The 13,717-nt window shown below is 47.1% G+C and overlaps 2 protein-coding genes and 1 non-coding gene across 6 annotated transcripts; 2 read left to right on the plus strand and 1 right to left on the minus strand.

The window, feature by feature from the left end:
- The first annotated feature begins 292 nt into the window (after positions 1–292).
- LOC123088073 (alpha-1,2-galactosyltransferase gmh3) lies at positions 293–6,071 on the plus strand. Of its 4 annotated transcripts, none has more exons than XM_044510228.1 (7): positions 293–832; positions 969–1,001; positions 1,124–1,214; positions 1,669–1,929; positions 2,926–3,167; positions 3,247–3,582; positions 4,784–6,071. In XM_044510228.1, exons 1-5 carry the CDS (start codon positions 392–394, stop codon positions 3,021–3,023), a joined length of 924 nt encoding a protein of 307 aa, XP_044366163.1. In that variant the 5' UTR covers positions 293–391; the 3' UTR covers positions 3,024–3,167; positions 3,247–3,582; positions 4,784–6,071. The 4 variants fall into 4 exon arrangements, with proteins under 4 accessions (XP_044366163.1, XP_044366164.1, XP_044366161.1 ...); XM_044510229.1 differs by having other exon boundaries at positions 3,260–3,582; XM_044510226.1 differs by having other exon boundaries at positions 2,926–3,582.
- Positions 6,072–6,381: 310 nt separating this feature from the next.
- Positions 6,382–6,600, minus strand: LOC123089026 (small nucleolar RNA U3). The gene has a single exon (XR_006442219.1). It is a non-coding gene; the product is annotated as a small nucleolar RNA U3 (small nucleolar RNA).
- Positions 6,601–6,803: 203 nt separating this feature from the next.
- On the plus strand, positions 6,804–13,005 carry LOC123088074 (protein FAM9A). Its single transcript, XM_044510230.1, has 9 exons — positions 6,804–6,954; positions 7,042–8,176; positions 8,281–8,578; positions 10,305–11,094; positions 11,178–11,444; positions 11,525–11,742; positions 11,843–12,149; positions 12,230–12,328; positions 12,400–13,005. The coding sequence occupies exons 6-9, from the start codon at positions 11,579–11,581 to the stop codon at positions 12,856–12,858; spliced, it is 1,029 nt and encodes a 342-aa protein (XP_044366165.1). The 5' UTR covers positions 6,804–6,954; positions 7,042–8,176; positions 8,281–8,578; positions 10,305–11,094; positions 11,178–11,444; positions 11,525–11,578; the 3' UTR covers positions 12,859–13,005.
- Positions 13,006–13,717: the final 712 nt, after the last annotated feature.

Genomic DNA, 13,717 nt, shown 5'->3' on the forward strand with positions numbered 1-13,717 from the left:
TCGAAGCGGACTGTCTGGAGGTAATCAAAATCATGCTGAGTGGCGGGAATTCTTTAGGACCAGCAGCGGCAATATATGAAGAATGCACTTTCCTATCTAGCAATTTTATCTCTATAGTTTTTAGCCATTGCCCTCGGGAAGCCAATATGGCGGCGGATCTGCTAGCTAAGAACTCGGAGGTGTCTCGAACAATTGTTTGGAAATCGGAGCCCCCGGGTTTCTTAGTGGATGTTTTAACAAACGATGTATCTTTATTCTCAGATGAAATATAAACCGCCATGATGGCATTTCCCTAAAAAAAAAAAAAAGACACGAGTCTCCACTTCATGAGCAAAGATTCGTTGCTTTGATTTGCTCTACCACCCGTCTCAGCCACCGGCGGCGAGCTCAGATGGGCGCCCGGGCGCGCCGCGCCGCCCACCACCCCGCTCGCCTCCGCCTCCGCCACCGCCACCTTCTCCTCCTCCCGCTGCTGCTCCTCTTCCTCCTCCCGCCCCTCTCCGCGCTCCTCCTCCGCCGCGCCAACTCCCTGCGCCGCCGGTGCCTACCCCCCGCCGCAGGGCGCCGCCCCCTCGCCGGGCAGCGGCTCAGCTTCTCTATCGTCACGCTCTCCGACGAGGGCCTGTCGGGCCGAGGCGTGCGGGGGCGGTCTTTCCGCGGCGTGCTGGCGGCCACCGCGCGGAACAAGCGCGCGTACGCGGCCGCGCACGGGTACGGCTTCGCCGCGCTGCCCCCCGGCGCGGTCGACCCCGGCCGCCCGCCCGCCTGGAGCAAGGTCCTTGCCCTCCGCGCCCGCCTGCGCCGCCACCACTGGCTCTTCTGGAACGACGCGGTGGGTCGCCGCGGCTGCATTATCATTCCCCTGTCGGCTTATGTTCTCCTGCACTAAGAAACTATATGATGGTTCTTGCTCCTTTTGGAACCAATCTCGCGGTGGTTCATTGATCTTAATCGGACCTTGATTTCAGGATACGCTGGTTACTAACCCTGACATCTCGTTGGTAAGTCTGATGCTTTGATGGAATCTTGTTCTAACCAATAAGTTTGCAAGAATATTTCGAGGCCCTCTCAGTTGCTTATGTAGTTAATATAAGTTTTTTTATCCTGATTGCTTTTACTGAAGGAGGAGATTTTGTTCTCGGTGATTGGGCATAGTGATTTTGATGCATCGCCTGATCTCATTCTGACAGAGGACATCAATGGGGTTAATGCCGGTAGGTGAAACTGGCACATTGTTAATTTTTTTTAGATGAACAGGGAGGCTCACATTGTTCATTTTTACTTTATGTTTGTCCAAATCATTTGCCAAGCAAAGCAATGGCAATTTTTGTGATTCACGCTCATTAACACAAATGTCTGCTCACCTACTGCTGTATCTTCAGAGTATGCATAGGATAGTTTAGTATAACTCATTTGTACACTGAGGCTGATCCATACTTGTGACCTAGAGCAAACTGATCAAGTTAATAGACACCGAGATTCACATCTTACTAATATCCTAGGGAAACATACTTGGAAAGATACATCCATGATAATTCATTCCACTTTTCTTATTATTTCGTTGCTATAGTTCACAATCTTACATTACCATCTTATAGACAGGAGGTTCAGCACAAAATAAGATATGGATATCTCATGCGTCAAATATTAACCATGCTCCTCGTGTAGGACTGTTCTTCATAAGGAGGTCGAAATGGAGTGAGAGATTTTTAGATACATGGTGGAACCATACATCATTTGTACAATTTGGTTCCACAAAAAGTGGGGATAATGCAGCACTGAAGCATATCGTGGATCACTTGTCACCTGAAGAAACAAAAGAACACGTCCGTATAGCAAAAATGCAGTGCCTCTTCAACTCATATCCTTGGGTTGCTACGTGGAAATCAGTTCACCGCCTGATCTTCCACCCATCCACTACATGGAAAGGTTTCCTGATATGCTCATTCCCTATTCATTCCATAGATGCTGCAGTTATTTGCATTCGAAAGTGAAAGAAGTACTGGATTGTTAATGAAGACTGGATCTCCTAAGAGTTCTTCAGATTTATCTCCTAAGACTCGATTGAAGTGCTACATGTGCCTTTTGTGATTGAATATCAGTCCATACTAAGCTAAACGGTGCACTGGTATTTAGAATTGAGCACATGATATATGTGGTTGAAGTGTAATGTTTCTGAATACATGATTATTCCCACTCTAAAGAAACAGAATCTGAATTAAATCAGGAGTCCGTTACTCATGAACAAGAAAGATGACATGTACTGTTCTCTGCCAATACATGTACAGTCCTCTCAAGAAAAATATCATATGTAACATGTCAGTTGTTTATAATCAACCAGACACTGGGTTGTTCTTAGTCATCTTATTCCTGTTGGCCACTGCTTCACTAATTTATAATCAAATTTTAGTTCTTAGCTGAAATAAGCCATTCACAGAAGTAAACACTCCCTTTCTTCCGAGAAATTTTGCCTGTTATGTATGGCACATATCAGGTGCAAGTATCCATTTCGTGAAAATATGAAAAATTAGGCCTGGATGAATTTAGAAGGTGGACATTAGTTAATCAAACATCTGTTCGAAGTGTCAACTTCAAACTTGACTCGTGTTAGGAGAAACTAAAAGGAGAAGCCCTTGACATATTCTAAGTTATAGATATAGACAGAAAAGACAAAAGTCGCCACTGACAACAGTTTTCTCCTTTTTATTTATCATAACACAAATAAATTTGAAATTAAAAATTGAAAGCTCTGTTTGATGAATTAAATACTTCTCCTGGATTCTTTTTAGAAAACTATCCATGCTGCATGTTTGTTTGGTGCTGGAATCATGATTGTTTGTCAAATTCTCACCAAATTCACGTTGTTACTTCGTACATTGCCATTATCATCTGCACATAGTTGCTCAGTGCGTGTTGACTGTGCAGGGGCTTATTCAGATGGAGATTTCATGGTCCATTTTGCTGGCCTAAATGACAAGCGAGGCTGGACATCAAGAATTCTTAGAGAGATAACTCACCGATGAGGATAATTACCCCAATTTTAAAGTGATCGATGGAGGATCCAGAATTTTATGTGAAGAGCCTGATTGTTTTTGCATCATATTCTGTTGTAGACTGCCATTTTAGTTGGACAGCATGTTCCGTTTCTAATCATCTATTATTAAAAGGTTGTCTCCCACTAACTACTTCTGCAAACCTCTCATCCAGCCATGTCATAAAAAATACTCGACATTCATTTCTGGACAGCTCTTATGCACAGGTGTTTGATTCAGAAGCACAACACATCCATCTGCCTCCTTTAATACCTCGCCAATATCCACCGATCTCTCACATCCAACAGATCGACATTACAACACTACATCAACCCATCAAGGCTTCTCTGCCATCACCGGGGAATGTGGAGCTGCTGCTGCTGCTGCACGACTTACCCCATGGCTAGCGGCACCGCCCCTGGCCCAAGCCCCCGGTGCCTGCCTCCATGGGGTTAGTGTAAAAAGTGGCAGCATTGGACCTTGGCATGCCACTGACATTCTTGAGAGGCACCTGTTGTCGTCCACTTCGTGTGTGTCTACGAATCTGCAGGTATGGTCACGTTCCAGTAATCACTCTTGATAGGCAGCGTCCTTTTGATACTTCCTTGTGGCTGTTGTAGATTTCCCATATAGTTGATCCAGTAGTCAGCATCCTTCTCCGATGGTTTCTCTAGGATTTGTTTGTGTATTCTCTGATTGCACCAATGTGTTCTCTTTTATTAGCTTGATTTATCTATGGTAGGAACTTGCTTTTCCAAGAACTGTAGGATTTTTTGCCAAATTGAAATGGGAACTTGAACGGTTCAGGCTCAACTTGTCAGTTCATTCAACCTTTTGATGTTAGGCTTGTCAGTAGAAGAGATGTAGATCACATCCTGAGAACCCACACTGCAGCCTGGGCAGGCAATGCAAAGCCTGTGAGTTAAATGTCACTAATTAAACTCCACATCGATCTGACCTCTATATGGGTGTTTTTGCCACCATCTAACTTCCTCTGGGTCTACTTGCATCCATACAGTGCTGCCGTCATACCATGAAAATTGTCATATTAGTGTACTATTTTCACAAGTTTCTGTTGTCTAATCTCCCTTTAAATTTGCTTCGGTCCATCTAGATCCGTTAAATTGCGCGACTGAAACGCAAAATGCCAGTGCTTCTACCTGCGTGGGGGTCTCTGAACTAGACTCTCTTTTCACATGGTGTTGAAGCTACATCCATCCCCACCCACCCACCACCCAATGCGACTCTGTCTTCCTCCTCTTTTCAGTTTATCTCTCTTGCTTTTTCCCCAAGGTCTGAAACCAGAACCAAATTTAGTGGTGACTAGCTTTCAGCTTTTGATCCCTGAGCGCACGCATATGGCTGCTGAAAGGAGTGGAGGAGATGAGAGAGTGAGAAAGTATTCCCTGTGCTTACTGATTGTCCCCGTATGTCGAATGGAACCGGAGAAAGGAGTGGCTGGAGATCACAGGCGCGTACACCGCCCATGCCCTCGGAATCGCATTCCCCTCCCACTCGCCTCCTCTTTATATCGCGTCCCTTGCAACTTCTTTCCCTCCCCAACACACACACACGCACACACACACAGAGCTCGTGAAGTAGAGCTCGGCTCCGAGAACCTCGCACAAGTAAGTCCCAAGTGTGTTTGTCTGGTCTTGGAATGATCGTTCGTTTGTTACAGATGTTCTAGTTCCGAACGCCAAGATAGAGAAAATGCTACTAGTAATAATCTAATTATTGGCATGTTCCAGGTCCCAGGCCGGTCTCTACTGCCATGCCATGGTCGGAGACATATCCTCCCGTACATCGTGGGCGAGGATGAAGAAGAACATGACGATGAGCTTCCCGACGAGGAGCCGGCGTTTTTGCCAGTTGAACGAGCTCACCATGTGGACCGCCTCTTCCTCGACAAGTGCCAGGGAGATCTGCTCGTGCCATGATGAGGTCGTTCAACCAGCAAAACGGCGGCGGTCGTCGTCATCGGCTGGTTCGGTGGCGCCCAAGCCCTCGCGGGACACGAGGCGCAGGACCTACAAGGTGGTAGGAGGCGGTTACCTTTAGGCACTCGTCAGTGACCAACATGTTCTTGAGAACTGGGTGTCACCCTATTGGCTAGGCCTGCAAGGAGTGCAGTTAGCCCGCCCGCGTTCGGCCAGCCGGGTGTCGGTGGTGGCGACCTCATAGCCGGCAAAGCGCGCCTCGCCGTTCACCTCTTGAGCGTGGAACGGACGGTACCTCTCCACGGCGTCGTGTGGGCCTGAGGCATAGCAGTTGGTGATGGCGAAGCGGCGCTCGGCCCCGGCTCTTGTTTTCAAGAATGCGGATTTAGTTCTGCACATGAAGTAGTGAGGATATGCTTGGAAGACGAAAACAGCCTCCGAGATGATACCCATGATTTGCTCTAGCTCGAGCCTCTATGATTTGTTTGTGTGTCGTCTGATCACGGCAATGTGTTCTCGTTTATGAGCTTGATCTACCTATAGTAGGAACTTTTGTTCCACGAACTGTAGGATTATTTGCCAACTGAAACTGGAACTTGAACGGTTCAGGCTCAACTTGTCGGTCAATTCAACCTCTTGCTGCTGGGTTTGGGAGTAGTACATATGTAAAACACATCATGGGAGCCCTCACTGCAGCCTGGGCAGGCTCTTTTTCTTTTTTGTAACTTTTTTCGAAAAGGTTCTTTTTTGTAACTTACAAGAGGTTATTGTTTGTCCCCGTCAGGTGCCGCTGAAGCAAACTTTGGCGTCGATCAAGCACTGATCGCGGTATCATGTACGAGTAATACTGATGACGGTGGTTGCTGTAAGCCAGTTGGGTGGGTTCTTGAGAGCCTGTCGTGCAAAGAGATAATGCTGTGAATGTGATGGTTAAACTCGACGTGGTTTATTGTTGTGGGGCAACTATCACGCTCACACTCAACATACATTTGAAATCTCTGATATGTTAGAAGGAGCAGTGGTGAACCATATTGTCTGGCTCTACTGACTCCTGTTGCTATATCATGAACTGAATCATAGATTATTTCAGTTGTCTGTATGATTACAAATAGAAATAGATTCTGTGGTTGAAGAAGCTAAAAAATGAATCAGATTGTGTGGCTAAAGAAGTTTAAAATATAACTGCAGATTATTTGTAGGCGCTTCAGATTCTGTGAGGAAAAAAATAGTTAGATTATGTGGTTAAAGAAGTTTGAAAATGAAACTGCAGATTATTTTCTTGAAGATGACTCTGTAAGCAAGAAGAAAAGGGTTGCATTTTCACTGTGTCTGTCAGACGGCCCAAGTCTGGAAGAAGTACAATGGTGAAAAATTCTGCAGCAAAGTAAAAAATAAAAAATGAATTTTTGTGTCTGTCAGACAACCACTGGGCCACCCTGCACAGGTGTGAGCCAGGCAGGAACGATCCTCTACAGCCGTAGATGCACCCATCAGGTGAATCTGAGCCGTTAATCACGCTCTGGCCCAGTGGTCAGAATTCATCAACCAGACTGAAGTGCTTGCCTCCTTATTGGTAAAGGATGCAGCGGTACGAGCCTATAGAACAGATCCTGTTCAAGTAAGGTCGTGCTACAAGATGCAGCGCCTCGCCTTATAAACCGGTTCCGCGCGCCGTGAACTTCCGAGGTGGGACTAATGTATGGCAAGCAACGCTGCAGCGACCGCCTCGGCCAGAGACACACCAGAAGAACCCGTGGGTCTCGGCCCATGAAGCTGGGCTGGAGAATGAGCCCAGCCCATCTAAGAGCAGCCGTCTCTCTCTCGTCTCATTTCTTCTCCTCTGTTTTCCTATCGCTCCAGCCTCCAGGCGCCTTGGCCGGAGCTCCGACGATCTTCCAGCAGCGATGGCCGAGACCGGAGAAGACGACGGCGAAGTAGCCGCTCCTCTTCCTCCCCCTCCCCCTCATACTCTGGCGAAGCCAGTAAGCAGCAGTGTAGACATTCCTGAGTAGATCGATCGGTTGCGGATCCCTTTCCCCCCTTAACCCGCCGCTCCTTCCTCCCTGCAGCGCACTACTTCGACGATGAGGCGGCGGAGCAGAGCACCAGCACAGGGTCGGCGACGAGCCGTCCTCACGGATGGAGAACCTTCCTCGCCTGGGGTAGCTGCCCTGAATCACAGCAGGGCAAAAAAAAGTACTCTTTACTTGAGCATTTCACTGTTACCCCGAGGATCCAAGCAGTGCGTCAAAATTAGTCCTTGATGTGATTCCTGTGGTGTTCTCCACGGATCTGAACCTCTGGGGCAAAAAAAAAAGGGTGTTTTATGGGTTTTGTTGCCTGGGACGGGCAGGGAGCTTGGATAAAAATTCAACCCGACTAAAAATTCAGGCCCTTCCTTGACCCTTGTCGTGGGAGTTTCAGCCTGCTGTGATGTCACTGCTTCCTCTTAAAGAGGCTGTGAGGAGGACAAGCATTGTTTGGAGAGAAGTTGGAAAATGCTCTGGACATTCCGTTGTAATCTGTGTTTTTATGGCCCCAGTGATCTGGATTTAGACACTGATGAACGACACATCTTTGGTTTTCTGAAAATAAAACGAGCTAAGTTCACTGAGGCTGTAAATTGGATTACTAAGTGGCATAGTGGGATAGGGGTCGATAACTTCTGCATCGGGTGTGGCTTGCACAAAGAGGACTTTCGATCATCTTGACAGGTGGATTTTACTTTGCCGCTTCATGGAAAGCGAGGATCATAGCTTTTGACCTGGAGAAAACCTATTCGCCATCCGAAGAAGTTCACCACTTTCCTCTTGAGGCCTTGGGTGTACAAGGCAGCTCTTGTGTGCATTCTTTGTTTCTCGCTGCTGTTTCTATAAAGCCATACCCAGGTATATATACATGTGGGTTTACAGTACCCAGCAGGACTAATTTAAGTATATCACACCAACTTGACAAACTTCAACATTTACTAATTCATGGAATGAATGTCAAGATGGTTGAGTTGAGTTTCATGCTGCTCTTGCCCATTTTGTGTACGAAGGACAATGGATCCCTATAGTACTTCATGGTTGCTCGAAATTAGATAAGGCTACAATAATATTGTTTAAAGGCAGCAAAGGACTGGCCCATGTATTCGCTTTAGTTCCAAGTATTTTTCCAGTGAAGATACTACATGTGCAAGCTTATATACATGGATATGAACAGGTTAACTGGTGTTTATTAATTTATTCATTCATTCTTGTTTGCGTACATTATAGTTCTTGAAATTGGATTTTGATGTCATGTTATTTTTCCTTGTTATGTTTCAGTTGCAGTAGCTGACAACAAGACGACATGGCATGTTTATGCATCTGAGGCATCTGACTTGTCCACTTAACTGTCTTCTCTAGGCAGCCAAATGCCAATAACGGAGTTCTTCATGAAATGCAGATGGTATATCTGAACTTTGACGACGGTGGGAGCGTACTTTATCTTGCAGAATGCTCGTGTTCTCGAGCACATGGAAACACAGCCAAGGGTCGCGGCCGGTATGTTCCCCATTTCAGGATCATGGCGCAGGCATTGTTGAGAGGCACCTGTTGGTGTCCACTTCGTATGTCTCTGCAGGTATGGTCGCGTTCCAGTGTCCTTTTGATACTCTCTGATGATTATTGTGGATTCCCCATGTAGTTTGATCTGGTGGTCGGCCTCGTCCGACAGTTTTTCTGTGATTTGTTTGTGCGGCAATGTGTTCTTGTTTATCATCTATGGTAGGAACTTATTGTTCCAGGGACTGTAGGTTTTTTTGCTAACTAGAATGGGAACCTGGGCGGTTGAGGCTCAAGTTGTCAGTTAAGTCAACCTTTTTCTGCCGGGTTTTGAAATGGAAGTAGTAGAGATGTAAATTAATTGCAGCCTGGGCGTGGCAGGCAATGCTATGCTTGTCAACTGCAATCACATAGTGCCCTACATCTATGATTGGTTTGCTTCTATTAGCAGCACACCTAGTTCTGACGGCATGTGTTCCTCTAGGTATTGCTTCACAAAGCTTATTCATATGCTCTCCGGTACCTCCTTTCTTGCCCAACATATCACACACACAGGGACAGGGTACTTCCTCGTGAAGCAGACCTCTGCTCCGAGAGCCTCGCACGGTAAGTACGTACGTCTGTTGGTCTTTGTCTTTCAGCAATGTCCGTCTGTGGCAAAATTTTGTGTTTTGACCCTTTTATCAAACAAAATCGAGATCTGACCCCAGTTTGAAAACATTTCGAGATCTGACCCTTTTCCCTACTGCCACGAGGCACGGCGGTAGGATCATACAGCCTACCGCCGAGACCTGCGGCGGTAGCAAACTTGTCCACGTCAGCAACGATAACGGCCTCCGTGCCCCCTCCGTCACACCCTATCGTCGCTCCACCCGGCGGTAGGATGTCTGAACCTACCGCCGGAGTCTCTGGCGGTAGGGTGTGGGCATATATAAACCGTGGGGCCGGCCGCCCCCACCCCCTTCTCCCCCCCCCCCACCCCACCCAGCCGCCCCCCACCACAAAGAACAGAGCAGTTGCTCCAACTCGCCTTCTCTCATCCCCTCCACTCCCCCCCTCCGATCTTCTTCGTTTGTTGACGGATTTTGCGGATCGAGATGGCCCCGAAGAAAGAAAAGTAAGCTCTTTCAATCCCTCCAATAAGTTTTAATCAAACACATTTCGATTCATCGCATTATTCGATTCAAATCTCTCCTATTTGAAAAAAAAATAACCCTAGGATTGATTTAGGTTGATTCTAGATGTTATATTGTGTTAGATATGAACTATATTGAATAGTTGGTATGGTTGTGTTAAGATGAACCCTAGTTCATAATTGATTTGAATGTTTTTTTTATATGATGGATGATGCATGTTCCTATGCTATGATGCAAGTATTGGATGTAGTGTATGATGAATATTTGAGATGAATATTTGATATATTTGTTATATGTAGTGTACGAATCCTCAAGATGAACCCTAGTTCTTTTTTTTTTGTTTTTTAACAAAAAAATGAGATTTTGCATGTTGGATGTTGTTGGAGAAATATGTGTTATGATGCATTTGAACCATGGTGATTGCATCTTCATAAAAGTATTTTATTTAGCTCTTGATATATGTATTGTATTTAGTTCATGTTCATAATAATCTTGATATATGATTATTCAAAGATTGAACTCATAGGTTCATCTTGATATATGAGATTATGCATGTTGGATGTTGTTGGATGTGATTAATTTTTGTTATGCATCGATGTGTTTCGTAGTTAATGTTGAACTCTAGTTCATGTTGAAAAATCTTTTGATATGCTTATGCAATTCTTTTAGGAGGCCACCTCTTGCGGACGACGTCGGCACGAAGTACACCATGCTTGACCCTAGGTTCGACAAGCGTCACCGTGTCCGTTTCATTGAGAATGGAGTGGTAATTACCATTTCAAACCAAATCTTTCGAATTGATGAAAACAAGTTGCTAACTATTATGTTCATGATAATTATGCTTTGGTTATTGATTTTCACATATGCTGCCACCACTACGGATGAGGGCTCACAAGACGACGGTTAAGATGGAGTACAACGAGCAGTACGCACCGTTCTTCAGGAGAGCCCGACTATTCGGTTTCGTCCTGCAGTTCAAGCGTAAGCCGCCGACGCTTGTCCACTCAGCTCTCATGGCTTTGATCGACCGGTGGTGGCCAGAGACGCACATCTTTCATCTTCCATGTGGGGAGATGACCGTGAACCTCGAGGATTGGGCGATGATTACGGCAGTACCGCTCCAGGGTCGTGCTCTCACAGGAAGAGTGGAGAGGGTGAACTGGCACGAGAGGGTTGTCAGCCTCATCGGCGACTGCCCCCCCCCCCCCCCGCTAAGAGCAACCGGACTTCCGGCATACCGTTGTCATGGCTCCTCGAGCACCGGAGCAAGTGCCCGGAAGATGCCGAGCCCCGGGTGGTGGAGCAGTACGCCAGGGCCTACCTGTGGTACATTCTCACGGAGGTAGTGTTTCCGGACTGCTCCGAGAACTCTGTCCTATGGATGTATCTCGACTTCCTAAAGGACTGGGATGCGGGGTACAGCTGGGGGGCCGCCGGACTCGCCTACCTATATCGTTCGGTAAGTGAATATCACTTTCTTTCAAATATTAGATGTGTGTTGCTTTACATTTTGACATCTTATCACCTGAACATGGTTTGTAGCTTGACGACGCGACCCGGAGAGCGGAAGTCACGTCTGGTATGTGTGGATGTGTATGGGGCCTCTCCATTTGGATGTGGGAGCGAATCCCGGTGGGCCGTCCAGAGAAGTTGCGCTCGCGTGCATGGACGGACTATGGCGGAGATGGCGAAGATGATCGGAACCCGACCGTCGCATACGCTTGGGACGTGGTGCATGTCTACACGGGCGAATCGAAGGCCTTGTACAAGGTCTTCAGCAACGAGCTTGATGCTCTCACGCCTTTCCAGGTATAAGAATTACATTTTCACTTGAGCTTACCATTGTTTCGATAACACTTTCACTTGAGCCTAACATTGTTTGATTATAGGTTACTTGGCGGTCGTATAGTGATGATTGAGAGTTGGGGTTCGAGCTGAACAGCATGTGCAAGCAGGACCGGCTTCTCTTCCGGTGCATCGTGCCCATGATTTGTGTCTATGCCGTGGAGTACCACTTGCCACAGCGCGTTGCCGCACAATTTGGTAAGGTGCAACACACACCACCAACCGTCATCGTCCGCGATACCGGTGGCTACGACCTACACCTGTGAGTACCACAAGCCGTCCTCATCGATTCTAAGTTCTTATTTTTGATGTTTTACATTCATATAAGAAGGATGTTTTACATTCTTTCTTATGCATTACAGGATGAGCAGGCAGAAGAATCAATCAATCACGGATTGGGAAGCCGAAAATGCGAGATACGTGCATGAATGGAACGAGTGGAAAACACGCAAAGACACGGAGAGGAGAGTGATTGACTGGGACGACTACGAGGATCACATGTTGTGGTACGACGATGGCATCAAGCATCGTCTGCGTCTGAGGCCCCAATGGACGACAGCAGATGCCGAAGACCTGTTCGATGATGCCTCAGAGAATGAAGCCTACAACGAGAGCATCAGACAGCTTCAAGGCGGGTTTAGGGAGTACAGACCCCTCATGAACAGAGTGGTATGTTGTTTTTACCTCTTTCGAACCACAGCATGTGAAATCAGCTTTTCGTGCTATTGACTCATTTTATTACTTTGCAGTCTTCGGAGCTGAACAAAAGCATTTTTCATGCCTCTGATGCGCTTAGTGTTGTCCCTGGGACTCGAGCTAGTGAGAACAAGTTGAGGGAAACGATGAAGGTAATACGGAGTTCATTTTCGTTATCATTGGACATTCGAGAAGTTAACATATTCTTCCGTTTTCATTGCAGAAATACGTCAACAAAGCACGCCGGCTTGTGGGCCTACTTGGGTGTGCTACAAACACCGAGGATGTTTTTCCTCCTGCACCGATGTGTAGCCTCGCTTCATCGAGCCATGCAGCCTCGTCGTCTAGGGCGGCTCAAGATGACGAGGAGGAGAACGACGACGATGATGATGATGCAGAGGAAGAGGAAGAAGAGGGCGCAGAAGAAGAGGGCGTCGAAGAAGAACATGGTGAGGAAGAGGAAGAGCACGATGAGGATGAGGAGGAGGAGGAGTACGATGATGACGATGGACCTCCAGTAACTCAGCCAACCGAGCGTGAGAAGAGGAATATGCCAAAGAAGGACTGGCAGAGTCCATCCCCATTTCAGAAAGCACGTCCTGCGGCCCGCAAGAAGACAACGGCCAAGAAGCGATCCAAGGATAACGAGGACCAAAATTCGAAGAGGGGAAGGAAGGACTGAAGTTGCTGCCGTGTCGTTGAACTAAAAACTTGCATATTTGCTTCGTGAACCATATGAATTTGCTCGTGAAACTGTTTCGTTAAATTGCTATGTACCAAACCTACCTTATTTATAGATTTGTGGTGTGTGCATCATATATCATATATTGTGTGCTTTATATGTCATACATATGTTGTTTAAATGTTGTATGCCAAAAATTGAAGACAAAAGAAGTTAGAAGGTGCAAAAAATGCACACAAAGGCACCCTACCGCCATAGGGCGCGGCGGTAGCAGACCACAGCCTACCGCCATCAGACCCGACGGTAGGTGCCTCCCCCCACACCGATCTTCTGTGACCAAAAAATCGAGCAGCGCAGCGGTAGGGTTGCGCACCCTACCGCCAGGGAGCTTGGCGGTAGGACCGGCGGTAGGGTGCGCAACCCTACCGCTGCGCTGCTCGATTTTTTGGTCGCAGAAGATCGGCATGGGGGGAGGCACCTACCGTTGGTCTGATGGCGGTAGGTTGTGGTCTGCTACTACTGCGCCCTATGGCGGTAGGGTTTGGGCATTTATAAACCCAGCCGCCCGCCCACCCCACCACAACCCCTAATCCCCACCCACCCAGCCGCCTTCTTCTTCCTCTCGCCCATTTTCTCATCTCCTCCACTTCCCCACTCCGATCTTCTTCGTCGATTCACGGATTTTGCGTATCGAGATGGCTACGGAAAGAGGAAGGTAAGCTCCTCCAATCCCCCAATTAGTTTGAGTCAATCGATCCGCTTTCTTATAGCCATATGAGGAACCCTCTCTAGTTGATATGATGAACCCTAAACCTAGATGATTGCAATGTGATGAACCTAGTTGATGAACCCTAGGTTT

This window comes from Triticum aestivum, chromosome 4A (assembly GCF_018294505.1).
Source record: "Triticum aestivum cultivar Chinese Spring chromosome 4A, IWGSC CS RefSeq v2.1, whole genome shotgun sequence".
Lineage (NCBI taxonomy): Eukaryota > Viridiplantae > Streptophyta > Magnoliopsida > Poales > Poaceae > Triticum > Triticum aestivum.